The sequence below is a fragment of the Phyllopteryx taeniolatus genome, chromosome 20 (assembly GCF_024500385.1).
Source record: "Phyllopteryx taeniolatus isolate TA_2022b chromosome 20, UOR_Ptae_1.2, whole genome shotgun sequence".
Lineage (NCBI taxonomy): Eukaryota > Metazoa > Chordata > Actinopteri > Syngnathiformes > Syngnathidae > Phyllopteryx > Phyllopteryx taeniolatus.
The window spans coordinates 11,007,989-11,028,688 of NC_084521.1; the positions used below are offsets into that span (position 1 = coordinate 11,007,989).

Here is a 20,700-nt window from a genome sequence, read left to right on the forward strand (position 1 = left end):
AGCGTAAAATGGGACAACGGAGACCCCAGGCTGTTGAACAGCTGAAGCTGTACATCAAGCAAGAATGGGAAAGAATTCCACCTACAAAGCTTCAACAATTAGTGTCCTAAGTCCCCAAACGTTTATTGAATGTTGTTAAAAGAAAAGGTGATGTAACACAGTGGTAAACATGACCCTGTCCCAGCTATTTTGAACGTGTTGCAGCCACAAAATTCTAAATTAATGATTATTTACTAAAAACAATAAAGTTTATCAGTTTGAGCATTAAATATCTTGTCTTTGTAGTGTATTCAATTATATATAGGTTGAACACGATTTGTAAATCATTGCATTCTATTTTTATTTATGTTTAACACAACGTCCCAACTTCATTTGAATTGGGGTTGTACAACAATTGGTACAGTTTCCTGCATGTGCACAAACTGTACTGATTATTTCTTGAAAAATACTAAGTACTAAATGCTGTATTACCGCTGCTGAAAATATTTGATTGGAAATACACTTAACTACACAAAACTGTAACAGTGTTAATAGATAATATAGTACAGTATTATTATTATTTTTATGATTATTATACTTCAATGTGGTCACTGCTAGTAATAGAAAGGAGGAAAACACTGTACTAAAAAGGTCATTATTTTTCCGTCTGGAATTTTGTTGTGAATAGCTATGTTCCTGTTTAAAGTGTAAACATTCTGATACTTAGTGGATGTATAATCAGCGCCAGATTTCCTGTCTTTGTGGATTCAAGCTCCCTTCTGGAAAGTGAGCATTGCCATGACTGCCCACTTTTCCAGGAGTAAAAGGAATAATCTATCAAATGTCGTATCTCCTTTTTGTCACCAGCTGCCCACTGTCTCTTGTCAGTGTGTAACAAACATTAAAATGAGCTCCCTCCCATCACTTCTGTAAAACCCATGCAAAGCAAAGCTGATTTGTACATCACTGCCAGGCAGCGTGTGATGTTAAATCAATATAAGGGGCATGTATTTGTGCGTCGCTCTGTGAATGCGGAGCTAATGACCGAACAAAACAGATTGAGTGTCTGCTTAGAGGAATGATGGGACAGCAGAGTGGGGAAACAAGGAAACAATGAGGCACCTATCTGAGAAGAGCACTCCATCTTATCGCACGGATTTGGAGGGCTGTTGGATGTGCTGTGCACAATGTGATGTGATGCTGATTGCATCCACCGTGTCAAAGAGGGATAATGTCTGTATATACTGTATATGTCATGCTGGATTCGTTGTGTGTGTCATTTGTGCATTGAGGACCCATTGTGAGGCTTTGAGAGGTTGAAGAGACACTGAGAGAGCAGACAAATCAGACAAGCATATCTCGAAATTGGATGCATGCAAGTGAAACTAATTGACTGAGAACCTCAACAATCTTAGAATGTCAATCTTACTTTGTTGTACTATTACTAGTGTATAAGTAATACAGTAAGCAGAAAACTCACAAAGCATGGCCCCCAATCACTAATGTCTACATTTAAAATATATATATGTGCCAGACACTCAACTGACTTCATATGGCTTATACTGTTTGAAAATTGAGGCTATTACCTTGGTAAAAATATAGTAATAATGTAAAATGCATCCTGATCTAATCCTTTTTCTAAAATTGAATACGTTCATTTTCTCCTCAAAATTCTACACATAACACCCTAAAATGACAGCTGCAGCCTGTTTCCACTCCTCGTCCATTATGCTAACAGCAATAGACCAACCAGCAGGAAAAGCCACCCTGTTACTTCCTCATTGGCAGCTACGCAAACACTTCCAAATATGGGCAAGCTTGCACCAGGGAGCTGTCGTCCGAACACGAAGAAAACCAAGTGCTTGTGTGAAATCACTTGTGTAGAAGGGGGTATAGTTATGGATATAGCCAGCGGTGGCTTTGCGCAAGGTAAGCAGGCCACGTTGAATATAATAGTCCTCGAAATCTGTTTTTGAGACTCAAAAAGAATCCCTGGAGGTTTGAGAAGGATTCGGGGGAAAAAAACGAAAAATGAGTGGTATCGAGCTGACAGATTGGGGCCAATTCTGCGCACAATTATAACATAATTATAAATCTGACAAACTAACATCTGTGCAAACGAAATATCTGGGAGCCGACACAAACCAGTAACTCATAATCTGGCGCCAGATCCGTATCAGTGAAGCTGGGCTCAGGGAAAGCCGGGAGTATTTCACAATTCAGCAGATCCTGTGTCCAATGGCAAATTAACATAACAGTTAACAAGAATTCAATGTGTTGGAACCAGTGTGTGGTTTGTGCTGTGGTGTTCTCGCCCATTTTTAAACATTTGCACAAACCTTGTGGCAATTACAACCAGCCATATGTCTAGTCTGTAGCTTCACAGCCACTCCAATCCATTTATCCGTTTCAAAGGACAGCCACTATCTTCAAACACTTAATAATTAACCATAAAATATGACTGGGGGAATTGTGGTTAGCCATCGTTTTTTTGTTTTTTTTTGTCTGACATCCAGAAAGGGTCTCTGGCTTCTTGTTGGGTGATGTCATTATTCTTTACAGCAAATTTACAACAATACCATGAGCTGTGAGTGTGTACTGTGGCCTCATTTTCATCAGGCAGTACAATTCTGTTGATTAAAATGTGATGATGACCAATTGGAAATGATTGCAGTGCCTTGTTCAGTGGCACCTCAACAGTAGCCTGGATGTAGACTAGCATCTCTCCAACAACTGGTTGTAATTCCTTTGGCCTGCAGTGAGACAGTATTTATTTATTTATTTTATTTTTTACACTTGTATGACAGTTATGAATGTTAAAAGCATGATACATCATTAAGTCAACTCACCAGCTCCACTTCCCCCCAACTCTAGGTGTTCATTTGATTTTTATTTGTTATATAGAATGGCTACAGTGGCCTGTTGAGTTCATAAAGCTTTTATGATTTATTTTTATTAATTGTTTTACTTCCTGACAATACATGTTATTCTACTGTCTTTTATCTTATATGCAATGCTTTTTCCCTGACTGCTCAGAACAGTATCTGCTTTTCAACATCCGTTTCTCCCTCTTGATGCTCTTGTATTCCTCTCTCGTAGCCCCCTTCAAATATTTTGCATTCCAAAAAAATGTGTCCATTTCAGCTCTGCCTGTCTCCTCCTTCGCTCTGTCTGCCCTGCTACACTTCTTTGTCTTGCTGTCCGTCTCTATTTGTCTTTGTGGAAATGTTGCTTTCTCTGAGGGCTGCACTCTGACACGGTGTAAAGAAATAAGTTTGCTCCTGCAGTGACAGCAGCAGTTTGCAGCCTGGATAACAGCTCAGAATATTGACAGAGTTGAGGGAAAGGGTCACAGTTAGTTGGCAGCCAGGAGAAGAGAAGCTTATTTGTCTACAGGGTTAAAATAATGGCATGAAAATGCTTTAAATTAAGTGCTTATGTAAGAGTCCTTCACATTCCGTTCTTCAATTGCAGAAAAATCAAGAATGACGTAAAATGTGAACGGCACAATTTAAAGATTTGCTGACCCCAAGAACCAATTAGAACCCACATCTTTGTCACATCCATGCCGACACGTACTGTCATATTATAACAATGTTGTATTTATCACAATACAGGAACAGAGTGACTTCACTACAGTTACATCAGCCAAGGAATATCACCTCAGTAGAATAACCAGTGAACACAAACTGCATTTTAATGGAGATACAGTATATGAAAAAAAAGCCCTAGACCAAAGTGTACTCATGTAAGAAGGTCAAATATTTTTCTTTTCTCTCTTTGAAAAATGTTCCAATCGCCCAAAGAGATGCGGTGGAAATGAAGGGGAAAAAAATAGCACATCTGTGGCCACCAAGCTGTTGGATTTAGGAGGCCACTCAGCCAATAAATTTTGAACCGAAAGTCCACTTATGTCAATGAAGCGAGCTTAAGGTCCTTTCCTAATTAGCTATTGTTCCGTTTTAAGTCACAACCATGGAGTCAATGGATCTGCCACCTTCGGTGATGACCACACAGATCGGAAATACTGAACACGTTCGACATTTATAATTGTCTGCCCCAACTACTGATCTGGGAAGAAAAATCACTCTTATCACACCCCACACCAAAGGATAATCGGCCAGGATAATTTTCAGAGCCATCCAATAATCGGGTCTTTGTTGATTATCACTGGAAATGGGGAATCGATTATCGGAATGTACTTACCGCTTTAAAAGAAACGGGTATGGTGACAATGACTTCAACTGAATTTGCTTTGAACGGGGTTGCTCTTACTTTACTCTACTTCTACATTCTTATTCTCTTCGCACCATCTTATACTCTCAACTGCCTTTGTTGAAGCTAATCCTGTTAGAAAGATGCATTACAAATTAATCATTTAAAATGCTGAAACACTACCACTGTAAAAGTAAGATAAGATAAAAGTAAAAATACCCCGGCGTAGCCTAAAATTTTAAAATGACTTAACCCTGTGACAAATTCAGAGGAAAACGTTCATGCTTGATCCCATTCCTTAGTAATGTTGAAGGATCTCGTGACGTCTGCAACCACAGTTTTCTGGAGAAGTTAGTGTTCATCAGACTTCCTTTTTTAGTCTGTGCATCACATCCTGTTGGCAGGCTCCTCCTGCGTTTGAACATGATAAGACCAAGTCATTTTGTCCAGTAACTTTTGAGGCTGTACTTCTGTCTACAGTGGCCCCATGACAACTGTTAGACCTTGTGACACAGAAAAAACACCGCCTTGTTCAGAATATAAATCATGGACATAACTACAATTTATCCAATGAAACTTAAAATTCCTTATTTAAAAGTATTAACTAGAAGTTAAACCAATATGAAACAAATGCATGTTAAACACTAACAAAACTCACCTATATGAAATTATTTTCCATCATGCAGAAAGGATATGTTCAAAGCGCTGACCAAAGTAGCCCGATTCCAAATTTTTGTTACCATGTGTGTATGTAGTCCTCGATTAACAGATTTCTGATGTTTTGCGGTACGGTCTGAGCAGCAATGTCGTATTTCCTCAGGTGTGAGTGTGTTCTGTTGGCAGGCACTCAAGCACCCTACTCCTCAAAACAGTATGATTAAAAATGTTGCTCTCTTTCTTCACTTATTTTGCCTACTTCCACTGCACAGCAGTATTGAAAATGATCTGTACACTTTTATTTCTATATTTACTTTAGTAAACACAGTGTGCTGCGTGTAATGTGTATGTGTGTCACTTAGGGAACTTTGAAGCTGATAGCAGTCGTATGTGAAAAAAGATGGGTGCAGAAAATCTGATTTAAACATCAAAACCTGTATAAGCATACCAACAAGAACAACAACAAGAAGTGTCCTGGGTGATACACAAATTGCAATATACTACTCGAGTAGGTGATCTGGGGTTACCAAGGAAATGAATGACACTGTATTTTTTTTCCAATCCAGCATCTCATTAAAATGCACTTAAACCTGTTATTTTAGAACACAATTATGACATATTAGAGCTTTATTACTCATTGGGGATTTATTTCAGGACTTGGAACAGCATGCATACTGTATATCCACTTACACAAACACACTTTGACTGATTGAGGTACCTCCCACCCCTCCAGCAAGACTCGAGATACAAAGCCAGCTTCTCATCTTCCTCAGTTGCCTGTCTCACTGTTTCAGCTAATCTTCGTCATCACAGGCATTGTTGGGATTTCCTCCTCTTAATTGCCGGGACTTTGGGCTCTCTCTGCTGCTGTTTCAGGCTCGATTTCAAACCTTCTTTATCAACCATCCGACAAAAGTGGATTGGCCAGAGGGAGAGCTAGATTTACCACCTGTTGGGGCAGTTCCTGTCACTTAACAAAGCATGGGTGACAAGTGTGGGGGTTATAGTTCGTTCACTTCATTGTCCTCCTCATGAAAGAGCGTTTGACATTCATTATATATCATATTGTTTGTTTAGCTCAATTGAATATAAAGTTGAAGAAGAGCATTTGCAGCATGACCCAACTCCTTTTCACAGTACAAAATACAATGGAGTCTTTGAAAGAAGACCTTTAGATTTTATCTTTTTACCTTCATCTAATGATCCAATTTTTTTTATTTTTATTTTGCATCGTTTATTCAAGTATCATTTGTCTCATGTGATGCGTGACTCTAACAGAGGAAATCAAATAAGGACCTCACTGTTTGGTAGTGGGACACATCAATAATGCCAAACTTACCTGAACTCCTTTTGTCCCAATTAATGGGCCATCTTTGTAAAAATAAAAATATGTGAATTTGAATAACAGAATCCCATTAATGGTAGTGACTTTTAAAATAAATAACTATTATTTTTACACTTTAAAATGCAAACAATTAAAACATTTTAAAAATACATTTTAAGTCAGAAGTATAACTTCTTATGCTGAATGCAATGAGGGAAATCTTGTTAAAGTCCAATTTGTTCAAATTTAAAATATAATTTTCCTTTGGGGAATAACGGGCAAAGATAATTATTAGGTTCAGGGTCAGATGTGCCCAAAATGTTCTTCCTACTTTTCCTTTCCTGCGCAATAAGTTCCTTTTCTGGTTCATGCTTGTCTTCGTTATCACTGGCACCTTTCTGTGGTGGCAATCACAGAAAACACAAGACAAGAATGACAAAAGAAAAAGGAAAACATACTGTACTTGTAGAGTCTGAACTCTGGGTTTTGCTACGATTTTAGGGGCATTTCCCCCCCACCCCCCACAAAAAGACGGTCCAACAACAACTGACGGGTTGTTCAAATTCAGACGTTCCACTTTATATTGAATGTAGTATTTGCCTAAAAGCATGCATTAACAGACTGGTGAATAGAGGATACAAACGGCCTTCATCCAATGGACAAACTTCTCTCTGACAATGTTAAGCAGATCTACTGTATGTGGCGTAATATACAACAGTCCACATGAAGAATAGATATTTTTTTATCCCCCTCGGGGAGCAGGGTTTATGACATCATTCACCAAGGAGATTTTAGAAGGGTAATCGCTCATCATTTAAGTCAGATGGATTCAGCAGAAATCATATCAACCTCCCAGACTGTGAGCTGAGGAGGCAATATCCCAGTGCAATTCTTCATTGACCTACATAGCTTTTCAGGCTGACAGTTCCCTCCTGGACAACACCTCCCTCCCCTTCATCACAACCATCCCTGGGATTTTTCCTACGTGTGTGTCTCTTTGTGAGTAGTACAACATTCGTTATCACAAACTCAAAAATGAAGAAAATTCCAGAGAACCAAATTAAGCATGTTAAAAAATAAAAAAGACCATAATTGGATAAAAAAAAATAACTAAATAAACATTTCCCAACCAAGGACTCAACTTGCGTTCCAGAAATGTAATTAAACATCAGTAACAATTGTAAATTGGGGTCTCAAAAAAAAAAAAAAGATTGCTTGATTAGGTATCGGGGATTTGCTAATTTCCATCAGTGATGAGAAATTCTGGTGCTGCAAGAGCAAGTTTGAGAGTGTGTGAATGTAGGCCGCGCGGACACACGCACACACGGCAGTAAAATGGCGGCACATGTTCAACTCACACGCACACCCCGAGACTGACAGTCGGCTGCCTCATCATTAATTCAGGAGCAGTCTCTCGCACCCTCTTTCTACCCCTGAGAAGCTCGCAGTGCTTCCCGGCAACATTATGCATATTTATTCATACATCTTCCCTGCTTCGGTAAATGTCACTGTAAATGTGTCTACTACCAATGAGGCCATTTCTTTGTTTTTGTTCCGTTCGCTCTACACCACCTCCTCTTCATATGATCCCCCCACCACTCCCTCCACCCCCCTTCGCTTGAATGAGCAACCGCCCCTGAAAATGTTTCATGTTCTTTAACTATTACCATAATGTCTCTAAACTTCAAATGCGCTTTATTCAGCCCTCTGCTAATTTCATTCACACTTGGGTTCACCTTGCACTAATGGCTCGGCGGAGACGCCTGTCTTTGTAGCACTTACACCAGAGCTTGATATCATGTCCCACCTCCCCCCCCGGAACTCCCGCCAATCTCACCCTTCTGCTAAAGAATCGGCAGCGTAGAGATTTGTTAGTGTCCACTGGCACCCATGTCTTCACCCATAAATTCAGACAGTGAACCCATAGAGAACCATTCCACTGCTGCTTCTGGTTGCCTCCTTTCTACTTAGTTGTTGAATTTGCAACCTGCAGTATAAGACACACGCACACACACACACACACACTCACACACACATTTAACATTCCTCTGATATTATAAAAAAATAATAATAATAATAATATATCCCAGATTCCCAGCTTGTAGCTTTTGTCTCAGCAAACCCTTTAAAAGAGTGTGTGAAGTATTTCTTTGGCTAGCAATCGTCAACATCTGCCTTTTTAACTGTGTCGATATTTAAGACCATGTCAATGTATTTTACTATGGTTGTCATGAAGGACAGACCAGAATACAGTAATGGTGGGAGGGGGGGAGTCCCAAAATGTTCATGGGCTGCACCTCTAATAGAGGCTGTAATGCCTTGGAATGGTGCTGCCATGCTCGTAGCCAGCTATGAGGTCCCCAAGGTCTGGAACAGAGATTTTTTTTTTTTTCCTCCTCTCAGACTTAAGATTGCAAGATGTGAAAGGAGAGAGAGATGTTTACATTATTGTTACATTATTGTAACTGCTGTTTACATTATTAGTGTATGCTAATGTGCAGACAGGTGATTATATGATGTTAATGTTTTAAAAATGAGTATATTAGTGACAGTGGGCACACAAGCACATGGGGGTCATCGAGGATGGTTTGATGGATGTGGTGAAGCGAGTTGAACCCAAATGATTGTGACAATCAACAATGACCAGCTTCCTGCCTTTTACCCTTCCCTGTTTTTAAATCTTTCGAACTCAACCTATGTAGGAATCTGGTGGAATTATCCACCAGTACTGATCCTCTATCCAATCACCTAAAGTGTAGTGCCCACATACAGATAATCAGGCTGAATTTGAGCATTTTCCCCCAGTTCCGATCAAAGTCAGCAAAGGTCCAATTGCCGAATGCCTCTAAAGGATTATTCTGATTGATTATCCTAAAATGAGTTAAGTGTGATTTTCCATCCCCAATTTGCTTTGGAAATGATCTTGGTCAACAATAGTAAATGTTAAACCTGTTCAATATTAACGATTGCAAATCCGAGACACGGAATCCTTGATTGTGACGTGAAACAAAACGATAGCCAATCAGGAAGCGAACTAAAGCTTGAGCTGTTGCTGGACACAAATAGAAGAGCAACTGCTTGCATTTAGTGTACAACGTGTCTGCCAAGTCATTCACCGCAATAAAAATGACAAGGAGAAGAATTTGCAACCACAATGTGGTTAGGAGATCATATAACAGTTAGCTTAGCTTCTCAGACTTCTTCCAGTACTATTATTCTCTCTTCTTTTTATTTTCTGGCATTCTGGATCCCCTCATGTAGCACCATGCTGCCTCTCACAGTTAAGTCTTGACACAAGGTTTGGGTAAGGAGACTGCCGACTAAGAAATTGGAGATAGAGATATTGTTACAGGTATGGGTGTGGTGTGCTGTGTTGATCATCTCGAGAACACAACACACTATAAGAGCAGAAACCACTCATGCATTTATTTTCTTTCCCTTGTGTGGGTTTCGTTATGATCTGAAAAAGCTGCATGTGTGTACCCCACTTAATCCACAGTAACTTATAGGAGTCTTATATATGTCATCGTATAGCGTTCTCATTTTTTGTCAGATGGTGTTAACAGTAAAAATAAAAAATTGTTGCATTTCGCAGAGACCCAAGTGCTTGTCGCTCAGTACGATTGCACACGGAGTACTCAAGCAATTTTCACTAAATTTCCTCGAGAGGTGGAGCACAGGCCAAGGTAGAACCAATAAGACTTTGGGGCAGATTTCTATATAAGTGGCCTTGGAGGAGGCATGGGCTCTAAAGAGCGCTCTGACAGTACATTGTTTTGCTTCCATTCAAAACCTTTTTGTAACCTCTCATCCAAAATAGCCCAAAAGTATTTAATTGCAAACAGGTTGTTGGGATAATACTCAGAAAAATTGATTTTTCAATCAGAAATCCAGGTTGGAATGTTCTCTTCTGTGCCAAATAGCTTGATCCTGAAGAGCTTACTTTGAAGGAAAAGAAAATACTAATGAAATCAAATCCACCGCTTTCCGCAGCAATAAAAATGTCTGCTTTTTCCCCCAGAAGTAATTATTCACCCAGCTCTACAAAAGATTATTGGGGCAATATAAGAGAGCAAATCCTTTAAATGGTTCTTTTATTGTTCGTCTATAATCAAGCCCTCATTTCAGATGACACAGGCAGGCACTCTTGTGAAATGACTATACACATTGTTCCTGTGTTATCACGTGGACACCAAAGGCTAGTTCTGCTTTTGAAAGAGATGCCCAATGCCAATTTAATACTTGCACTATCAGTAAGAAAGATAATCAAAAGAGTTGGGATGGGAATGAAGCTCTTGCTCTCTAGGAAAAAAAAAAAAATGTATATATATATATATATAATATACTTCAACGATGGTCTTATCTTGCTCTGATCTGCTATATAAACCTTTCATCAAGTGGACATCTTAACAAAGTGTATGCTGTTGAGCTGCTAAATCACATCTTATTTTGGATTTCCAGTGGCATTTATTCTGCCTTAACAAAAAATAATGGTCCCTTTGATCAGAATCATCTTTATTTGCCAAGTATGTCCAAAAAAACACACAAGGAATTTGTCTCCGGGAGTTGGAGCCGCTCTAGTACGACAACAGACAGTCAATTTACAGAACACTTTGGAGACAGAAAGACATTGACAAAAAAAAAAACAGTCACTGAGCAGTAAAGGGTTGCTAGTTATCTGGTAATGGCGGTACATTTTTTTTTTTTTTTTTTTTTTTGACAATTGTGCGAATGGTTGTTTGTTTGTATGTGCCCTGCGATTGGCTGGCGACCAGTTCAGGGTGTACCACGCCTCCTGCCCGATGATAGCTGGGACCCTAGTGAGGAGAAGTGGCTCAGAAAATGGATGGATGGATTAAGAATGTTTTTTTTCTTCTTCTTAGACACAATTATTACCATTTCAATGATAAGAACTTCCAATCATTCAAATACTCATACCAGTAAAATGTATCAATTTTCAAAAGGAAGTGGGGTATGTCTTTACCGTTATTGATCAAATGATAAGAAAATGGCCCATTTATTTTAAAAAACTTGGATTGCAGTAGCACAATGCAGTAAACATTAGCTGCCATTCGCTTCCTTGTGGAGTCAACAAAAGACTGTACCATTCTCCGCTTTGAATCCACGGCATTGGCTTCTATTACATTGGAAGGCTTTACTCAATCAAGTGGCCCGTGAGTGCATATCACAACCATTATTTTAACTTCAAAGAAAATACATGCATGAATTATTGCTACTGAAACAACTTGTGCCATGTAGAGTCTGATTAAAATGAATACAGGACGATTTGCAAGGACGCAAGTCTGACAACAACCTTTATTCCACTTTAGTGCACTTGTCTGGAAACCAGCTGTGCAGTCACTCCTTGAGGCTGAGGAGCAGTGCTCAGCACCCCAAACGCCCCCTACAGGGCACAAGGGTCATAACTGCACAGACCTGCAGCTGGAAACGCTCAGTTATTGGACTCAGTGGAACTTGAAGCCAGCATTTTCACCTAGATTTGACCTCTAGCCCCAGTTGATCAAAAAGTCAAGAATGCACCACCTATCTGCTGCATTATCAAATTTCCCTTTTATAATCCATTCTAATTAAACATTTAAATTTCTAATTCTCTATGACAGGTAATTGTTTTAACGTCACTGGTTTATCTTCCACTCATAGGTCCACACCAATAAGTACACCAGCAGTTTTATTAATTTAATGATGATGAAATAGATTGAGGCGGCACAGTGAGCAACTGGTTAGCACATCTGCCTCACAGTTCTAAGGACCGGGGTTCGTATCCCGCCCCCGCCTGTGTGGAGTTAATATGTTCTGCCTGTGCCTGCGTGGGTTTTCTCCGGGCACTCCTGTTTCCTCCCACATCCCAAAAACATGCGTGGTAGGTTGATTGAAGATTCTAAATTGCCCATAGGTGTGAATGTGTGCGCGAATGGTTGTTTGTTTATATGTGCCCTGCGACAGGCTGGCAACCAATTCAGGGTGTACCGCTGGGATAGGCTGTGTGTTTCTAATATTCCACCTTCCAAGTGAACCTCACCAACACATAACTTTAGAAACACCTTCTCTTATGTTGCAGTGCAGTTCTACACCACTATAAAGCACAACCACAATAATAAACATATTTTTAAATGAATAACTCCAAGTATAATAAAGTTGTACTATATATTATTAAACTAGGCATAGATGAATTTAAGCATTGTCACTCATACTAATACTTCAATCCTGCCTCTTTTAAAATACAGTACACAGCCCCTTTTGCACTTTTATAACTTTAAAATTTGTATATGCTAGTATGTAAAGTGCAAATAAGATTAGCAGTGGGTAAAGTAAACACACTGTACTTGAAGTACAAATACTTGTTTTCGGGAAAAAAAAGACTGGTAAAGAGAAGCACTACATCAAGTCATTTAATTAAAGGTTTTTAAAAACAAGTAGACTGAAATGTATTGAAATGTAAGTACAAAAGTAAAAAGGTAAAAACGAGTTTTTACTGGCAATTATATACAATATCTGTTTTGATAACTTGGCACGATGAAATAAAACTGCACACACGTTTTTAGGCTGGTAAAAAAACAAAACCCATTTGCTCCAAATCATTCTGGGAGTGGACAACATCTACCAGTACTCTTGACCAATAAAGCCAAGGAAAAGGGAATCTCTTGCTTCTCCTAATCTGGTGCATCATTGTCTCACTATTCCCTGGTTCAGAGTTCAGATCCTTGTGTTTTTTCTGCTTTATACTATAAATCCGCAAGATCTCAGTACCTCAACTGCGGTTGACATATCTCTCTAGTTACGCCTTTTTCATCTGTGGAAAAAAAGTAACTTTTTGACAAAGAAGTAGAAAGTACAGATATGTGTTTTGAAATGCACAGTGTAAAAGTAAAACCATTTCAGAAAAATAAATGGGCTCATGCCCATTGCTAGCACAAGCAACTTTTGCGCTGGATGAGAAAAGTGCCCTTTACCTGGAGCCCATTTTTTTCTTAAAATATAAAATAAAAAGAAACACTTCCTCTATTATCAATTCTCCCCAAAAAGTGTTTTGATATCAAATGGGTATTTATTTAAATTCTTGTGAGAATTGTCCCCGTCGGTGATCCGCAGTGCACACAAGCCACTGCCATTTGATCAGGGGTGTGTAGACTTTTTATATTCACCGTAGTTTTCCTCCACCTCCTTTCCTAACTCAGTTTATTGACTGTAAATTGATTGTCTTCACCGAAATGAATACATAAATTAAATACATCTACATATTGTCTTAATTGTGTGTATAAGTATGGCAAGTGACTTGAGCACCTGCCCCCAAAAATGTCCGTGCACGTGCCTGGCCCACTCAAGTAAAGTTACAAATGTCAGAAAGTAATCTACTTAAGTACAGTAACGAGCTATTTGTAGGCTACTTATTTCCCACAACTGCGAGATAGAGAGAATGACAAACACCACCGTAGAGATTGGCTTCAAATGTGCCCTTCGAACTCCTTCGGGTCAGCGCATGAAGTTCAATAAATGCGTATCGGATCAAAGAGAAAAGACAGCTGTGTGAACTCCCGCACCCACATGCGCGCGCCCGCGTCCTCGCGTCTCGTAAAAGGGGCGTGAGAGGCTGGCAGCCGCTCAAACCCTCCTTGGCGTTTTCCATCAGTTGCAGCAGCGGCAGCAGTGGCGCACTTAGGGAGACGCGGACGGGAAGAAACTTGCACAAATTGGCTCGCTGTGGATTTCGCTGTCGCTTTATGTTATTTCAACCCGTCGTCTCGATCGAGTGGAACACTTTTGGGTCTGCTTTTGACAAAGACGGGGGAGAACGGAGCGAACGATTGGCCCCCCAAAAAATTATAAAATAAAATAAAAAAGCAGCCTGGAGAAGCGCGTCTGAATGCGGGGAAGAGAGCAAAGGAGTCTTCGGGGCATCGGCTGTGCGTCTTAATTGACGCAAATTGTGGTTGTCCCTCCGCGTAAAAAAAACAAAACAAAAACACGAAAAGGAGGTTGGAGCTGTATTTACTTATTTTGATTTGTTTTGAAAAGACTACATTATTTGAAAACACAGCCTGTCGGATTTTAGCCTGGAAGTGGTGGACTGAATGCACGCTCCTTCAGACAGGTGAATATAGCCATTTTTTTATATATATATAAAATATATATATTACATAAAGAACGTAGTAATCTCGGTGGTTTTGTGAGCACTTAAAGGACGAGAACGAGCATTATTTTCATGAACCATTGGTTGTTAACCTCCCGACTTTCTTTGCATTTGTCTTTTTAATCAAACAAGCCCAAAAGCAGATCATGCAATCAAGATCAAATGCATTGGGTTGCGATTTGAGTGGGGACTGCACACATGAGTGAAGGTTAAGGTACATGACGACTACAAGCCGTCTTTGTTCTTATTTGTGCAGCCTGACCCTATAAAGGCAGCCTTGAGTAAAACACCAGTACAATTCTATCATTTATGCTTGAATTGATTCCCCCAGAATATTAGAGTGCTTTTTTTTTTTGGGGTGTCTGCGCTGTGGGGCATGCTCCTATCGCTTCATCTTAATAACAACTGGTGCGTGCAAAATGTCAAGCACAGAGAATATAAACTGTTTTATTCGAGTTTATGTGAAGTGACGCCGCAACAAGCTGTTTGCCGTATAAGTGACCTGAGTATAAGCACACTTATAAGTTAGAATGTTGCATATATAGTAAAACAGAAGAAGAAGAAAGGAAAAAAAACATTCTCATTTTAAGGTCTGCTTCATTATTGTGTGTGAAATCAATTTGGACCTAATTGGAAATATTCCTTTAATATTCTTGCTGTTATAAGAGGGCATCTTTCATGAATGTCGCGCTCCTCTGTGTAAGAGAAGACAGGGGGCGAAGAGAGGGTGGTAAAAGAGAGAAAGAGATGGGGAGGAGAGAAAGAAAAGAGGAGAGAGAGAGAGATAGAGAGAGAGAGAGAGAGAGATAGGCATGTCACTTAATGGACGACTGCCGCTGTGTTCGTCAGAGCTGCGCTCCGCTTTTACGCGTAAAACACTTTGGGTGCGTGCAAGCGGGCCAACTTCAACCTCTCATGAGGTGGTCATTACTTAAATAGTCTTTTATGTCCAATGAGTCCTCAACTGAGGGTTGAATCGTTTTTGACTTGTGAAAAGCTCACAACTTCATCGCCAGTTTCCAAGCAGCGTGTTGTTTCTCCTCTCCACAGCGGAGGATTGCGCCCTGCCAACTTCTGGTTTGACTAAGGTTGAGTGGATCATCGATTTGCATTTTTATACACTGCGCACCTGGGCTCCGGTGGCGAGGATATGGCCAACTCCGGCCTGGAGAGAAGAGCGCGCTCGGCTGCTGCGAGAGGAAAGAGGAGCTGAATGACAGGATGCCAGCGACCTGAACCCCAAACTCAGCAGCTTCACTACAAGTGACACTTTTGGTTTGTTTGTTTTACTACTGCCAAGCTTAAACGAGACAACTTTCCAGCAATAAGGCGTTCGGATGAGTTTATCTGGGATTTTTTGCTAATTTTATTTTGACAAAACAAGGATGCATTGTGGATTAGTTTTTGTCCTGTGGATGGGATTCCTCTTGTTGGCCAAGGCATTCAAAAACGGTAAGTGACATCTGATATCTATTGAAATAATCCCTTTATGTACTCTGCATGGCAACTAATCCCAATATTTTTTAAAAAGATTAGGCCCGTGTGATCCTCACTGATCTGCTGGCAAACTCTCACAAGCACCTTCTGGCTATAAAAAAAACAACTTATTTTTATTAAAGAGAATTTGGCTTTATGCTTACTTTTATTCAAACGCCCATGATAACATTTTGTTATACCCCATTCACAATCTAATACAAAAAAAACCTATTCTTTTACTCTAAATCACATAATTGATAGATACAAAATATGATATTTTTTTTTTTAATCTATCATGACTTTGAAAGATTTTTTTCTTCTTCTGCATTTTACATTTTCTTAGTTTAACATTTTCCTCTATTCTAAATTTCCCAAAGTGTCACGTTTCTCTTTACACTTAACACTTGTTTTCTCACATTAAAACCAAACTGCGGGCTCCGAAAAGAATTGTCATAAAATCTGAGCACTAAATAAATAAATTGATTGACGAATGAATTTTGAAAGTAAGTTTCAACCCTCCTTTTTGCATGATTTCTTCGGCTTCATATATGCCAAAAATATATGAAACTGCTCCATTTCCTCCCATGCATGTTAAATCTATGTATTTGATGAATTAATAGCTTTGTTTGTAGACTAAACATGGCTCAGTTTGGATTTGCGGTTGCAGTGAAACAATAAATCAGTTAACAGTTAGATTTTGTGCATTTGTGCCATAGTCAACGATACAATCCGGCTGTTCTGTCCTTTTTGCCGACTGCTTCAACATGTTAACTCGTTTCACGTTTCGCAGACAAATGTGGAGGCAACATCCGAATCTCAAATGCCAACTACCTCACCTCTCCCGGGTACCCCCAGTCCTACACCTCCTCCCAGCGCTGCACTTGGGTGATCTCGGCCCCTGGACCCCACCAGCGGATCCTCATCAACTTCAATCCACATTTTGACCTGGAGGATCGGGAGTGCAAGTATGTACCGAGCGAACTGGTTCTCATGCTCTAGGAAAAGGGGAAAGCTCACACACTCTTTTGGTCCGGAATGTGTTCGTTGTAAATCGAGATTATAAATGACTATAATGCTCTAGATTGACAGGAGTGTCTTTGTTTAAACTTCCCCATTCTCCCCGTTAACCTCTTGTACATATTGCACGTGAAACTGCGCCATCTAGCGGTCGAGAAGTGTCCTTAATGCGACCCCAGCCTTGCACTGCAATACATACAGTAAAGGTCACAAAAGAACCTCTTGTGGAATGAATGTCCTCACTTCCTGTCTTTGTGGCATGGAGGAGTCACATGGTTTTGGGCTAATATACTTTTTGTATTGTCTGAGTCGGGCACACAAATCATCACTAGAGGGTATTTTCGCAGCTTTGACTCAGACACAAATGCTTTCACAGCCTCTGCAGTAGGAGGTTCCATTGATATGTTTTCAAAAATTAGTCTTTAGCTCATTTTCGGCAATGAAATTACAATAATCGCCCGAGGAGGGTCGCTTCGTACTCCTTGGTTAAGAGGAATCGCAAACGTTTTGAGCAGTCCCACTCAACAAAGCCCGTCAATCTGTTGTCTGATTGCGAGTTGGAGCAGATGAAACCAGAGACGGACACTAATGTGATGAGTCAAGTCTCAATGTGGGTGCCCGGAGGTGAGCCCTAGCTGGGCAGACTGCCTCGCTCTCACTGCCCGTCTATGCATGTGTGTGTGTGTGTGTGTGTGTGTGTTTGCGTGTGCGGTTCGGTGCGTGTGTCAGAGCCTCTGCCCCGCTCTGTCCCAGCTGTTTGTTTATGCTGCAGGGCTCAAGAGAGTACAGGGTTTTGCTGGATCCTGTTACTGTATCCCCACTCCACCCAAAAACCTGGACCCACTCTCCCTTTGTCTCTCCCTGAATGGCTCCTGTATCTGTTTGCAGCTTTCTTTCTTTTTCTTTTTTTAAATCCCGGATTTCAGTCCCACTTTAACCTACCTTTATCGCTCCTGAGATTAATGGCTGGGTGTTTTTAAAGGCTGGATGCTCCCCGATTCTTCTTTTGGTTCAGATTTCAGCACCAGAGGGACTATTAAACTGTCCAATGGAGTGGGTGAGGAAGCGCCGGGAGGAGTGGGGGATGCCTGCAACAATGATCATGCTAATCAAATTAGCCAGGAATGAATTTCCTGTGTCTCAACACAGGCGGGGGAAAAATAATCTGGTCTGTGAAGACTCAAGGAAGCCATCTTTTTAGGATGACATGAGGGTGGGATTTTAAATATAGTGGACCGTCACTGAATCATGTAGGATTTAGGTGTTCTTTTTCATTTTCAGCCGTTGATTGTATACACTTGAGCGCCAGTTACTAACGTGTTCAGAATAATTTGTATTAATGTTTGACCCTTGTAGCTGCTCCTTACAAATGCTGTTTTATGTGGTTTTGCCATTTGGCATTTGACTCATATTTGGGGGGGAAATATACCTCTTAAGATCCGTAAACCCTCAATGTGTGAACAATGTTAACAATGGTTAACTTCTTTATTTAAAATTTTACCATGAAACAGATTACTTTTGTTGCTATTATTTCCTATATGAGAAAAACGGATTTCAAATCCAAATGAATCAGAAGTCAGCCAGCGTCCTGTTGGAGGATCTCAGAGGTTCCACTGTAATATAAACAAACACCAAATTGTGACTCTTCGTGAGAACTCTAGAGAGATTGCACTGGAAAGCTGAGCTGTCCTGACCTCAAAATATTTCTATTTTTAACCAGATGCACTGATGTTTCATTTTTAATGGTTTTATAATGGAGCTGGTTTCCATGGGACTTAGGTTCTAGTACACATTACTTTCCAGCTTGTATAGCGTTCTCACTTCAGTATCAGCCAGCCTTTGGTGGTTTTTCAAGTTTAGCCAGGGGCTCATGTATTTAGTTACTTTCACAATATGCCAATTTGTCACATGTGGGCGGGTTGTTTTGGCCAATGCTCTATAGTTGGTTATGCTTTTTCAAACTACATGTTGCAATTCCATTCACTAAATCAGCCTTTACAAAATGGACACTGATGAGAGACAGAATAACCTTCTTATCTGATAGACTGGCAGAGTGGGTGGAGATGGAGGAGACATGAGGGTGGGGGGGGAGTGGTGGGTGCTACAGTTCATGGTTCAGTGCACACAGCCTTTGCAATCTAATTAGTGGGCAAATGGAACACACATGCACCACATGTTCCCCAACATAGCCGTTATCAGCAAACCAAACAAGAAGCACTCAAAGTGGTGCTGGTAAAAAGAAAAGAAAAGAAAAAAACACAGTGGAGCCTGGACGCATTGATGTTGTTGTACATGCACGATACCCTTGTCGGGTTTGTTTGGGGAAGTGCATGGGCCTGTATCCTGAGAGGAGGAGGAGGAGGAAAACACTTCATCACAAAGATAAGGTGACTAAGTGAGCCCTGCGATTCTCAATGCAGAACGTGTTTACAGTTCACGCACCGTTGTAGACTTTCACAGAGTGGAGTTGAAGGTGGGCCGACCCTCGCAAGTAATGAAGTTTGAGCCGCAGGCACAGCCTGTGTCGGGACAGATATTTGAAGTCATTTCGTTCTTAAAATCAGTTGAAAAAGTATGCTTAACTCAAATGAAAAAAAACTAAGTAAATAGATTTTTCTTTGTGATACAAACGATGTGAGGCCGAGCTAGCTTTTTCAGCTGTACATCTGTGAAAAAAAAAAAGTTTGTTTTTCAAACAGGCTTTAAAGAGCAATTGATCTACAAATTAAAATAGACTTTTCTGTTTTAAAATCTGCTAATGTTTAACCGAGGCAAGACCTTCAATCGTCCATCTGTAGCTGCAGGCTGTTCTCGCCATCTCACTCCCCCCTGCTGACTCATGGAGGAGAAGAAGCTTTCAATACATATGATCCTGACAGTCCTTATGAATCATTGATAACATCAGATTTGCTGACCATTCCGAAAAACATGTAAAATCAATCAAAGCCAGACAGTCAGTCACTGTATGTTGCAGCATTTGTTTTATCGAGGCCGGGAGTAGGGGACTCTGAGTTTTCTGGATTCCATGGTGAAGAATTCCAAGAGAAATGTTGGAAGAGTGGGCTATATGAGATATATGGCAGGGTGGTACTAAGCAAGCAAAGTTATTTGAAGAATGCCTTCTCAAGCAGCCTTTTGTGTAGGTGAAGGAATGAAATCATCCCGCCTTGTCACGGTTCAGAAGTCTGCAGGAGCCCCCCTGCCTTTCGGTGGCTGTAACTCAAAGCTTGGAAAGCACTTCTTTCCTCAATTGAATTGTAGTCTTCCTTTTACTTTGGTTCCCCACAGCCCCTTCCACACAGATCTCCTGCGGTGTCGCTCCCGTGGAGCTGCTCGGCCTGCTGGGAAGGCAAACATTCTCTGCTGAGCACCTTTTTCCAGCAGACAACCTGTCCCTTCCTGGTATTCTTGACCAGGTTTAGACTTTAAGAGGGGCAGGGTAGAAATGCACCCTGGAACTATTGTTAGTTCTTGCTTTGACATTTGAAATCCTACTGACAAGGAATGCCACCTGTTACTGGGAAGTGAGAGTAAAGGACAGAATGGTCGATTTCCTTTCTAAATCCTATTTACCCCTCCATCTGAATTACAACAATAATTCCATGATAAAGTGATGGGGTGCTGCACAGCTGTAACTTTCCATGAAAGTCTGAAAGCACCTCCCTCTTCCCAATCCAAACTCTCCTACTCCCCCTGCAATCCCACCAGAGAGGGGCTTTCAAGTAAAATGTGCCCAAAGCTACATACAGAAAAAGTAAATACAAGAGACACTTCTTCTTCACTGCTATGAGCATGGCTTCAATGGATGTACAGGTGGTTTTCACAATTTCTGCATTGTCTCGGGGCAAATAGCTTATGATATGTGAAATAATCACTGCCTAAG

The 20,700-nt window shown here is 40.5% G+C and overlaps 1 protein-coding gene across 3 annotated transcripts in view; it reads left to right on the forward strand.

Annotated features, from left to right (window-relative positions):
* nrp1a (neuropilin 1a) overlaps window positions 1-20,700 on the forward strand; it is a 69,445-nt gene that overhangs the window by 1,104 nt on the left and 47,641 nt on the right. For 2 of the 3 annotated variants that reach the window (XM_061758275.1, XM_061758277.1), the window contains exons 1-3: window positions 13,815-14,285; window positions 15,375-15,776; window positions 16,591-16,765. In XM_061758275.1, the coding sequence (XP_061614259.1) occupies window positions 15,710-15,776; window positions 16,591-16,765 (242 nt within the window). In that variant the 5' untranslated portion in view covers window positions 13,815-14,285; window positions 15,375-15,709. Of the gene's footprint in view, window positions 1-13,814; window positions 14,286-15,374; window positions 15,777-16,590; window positions 16,766-20,700 lie in introns of those variants that run through there. The other variant, XM_061758276.1, reaches the window with a different exon arrangement.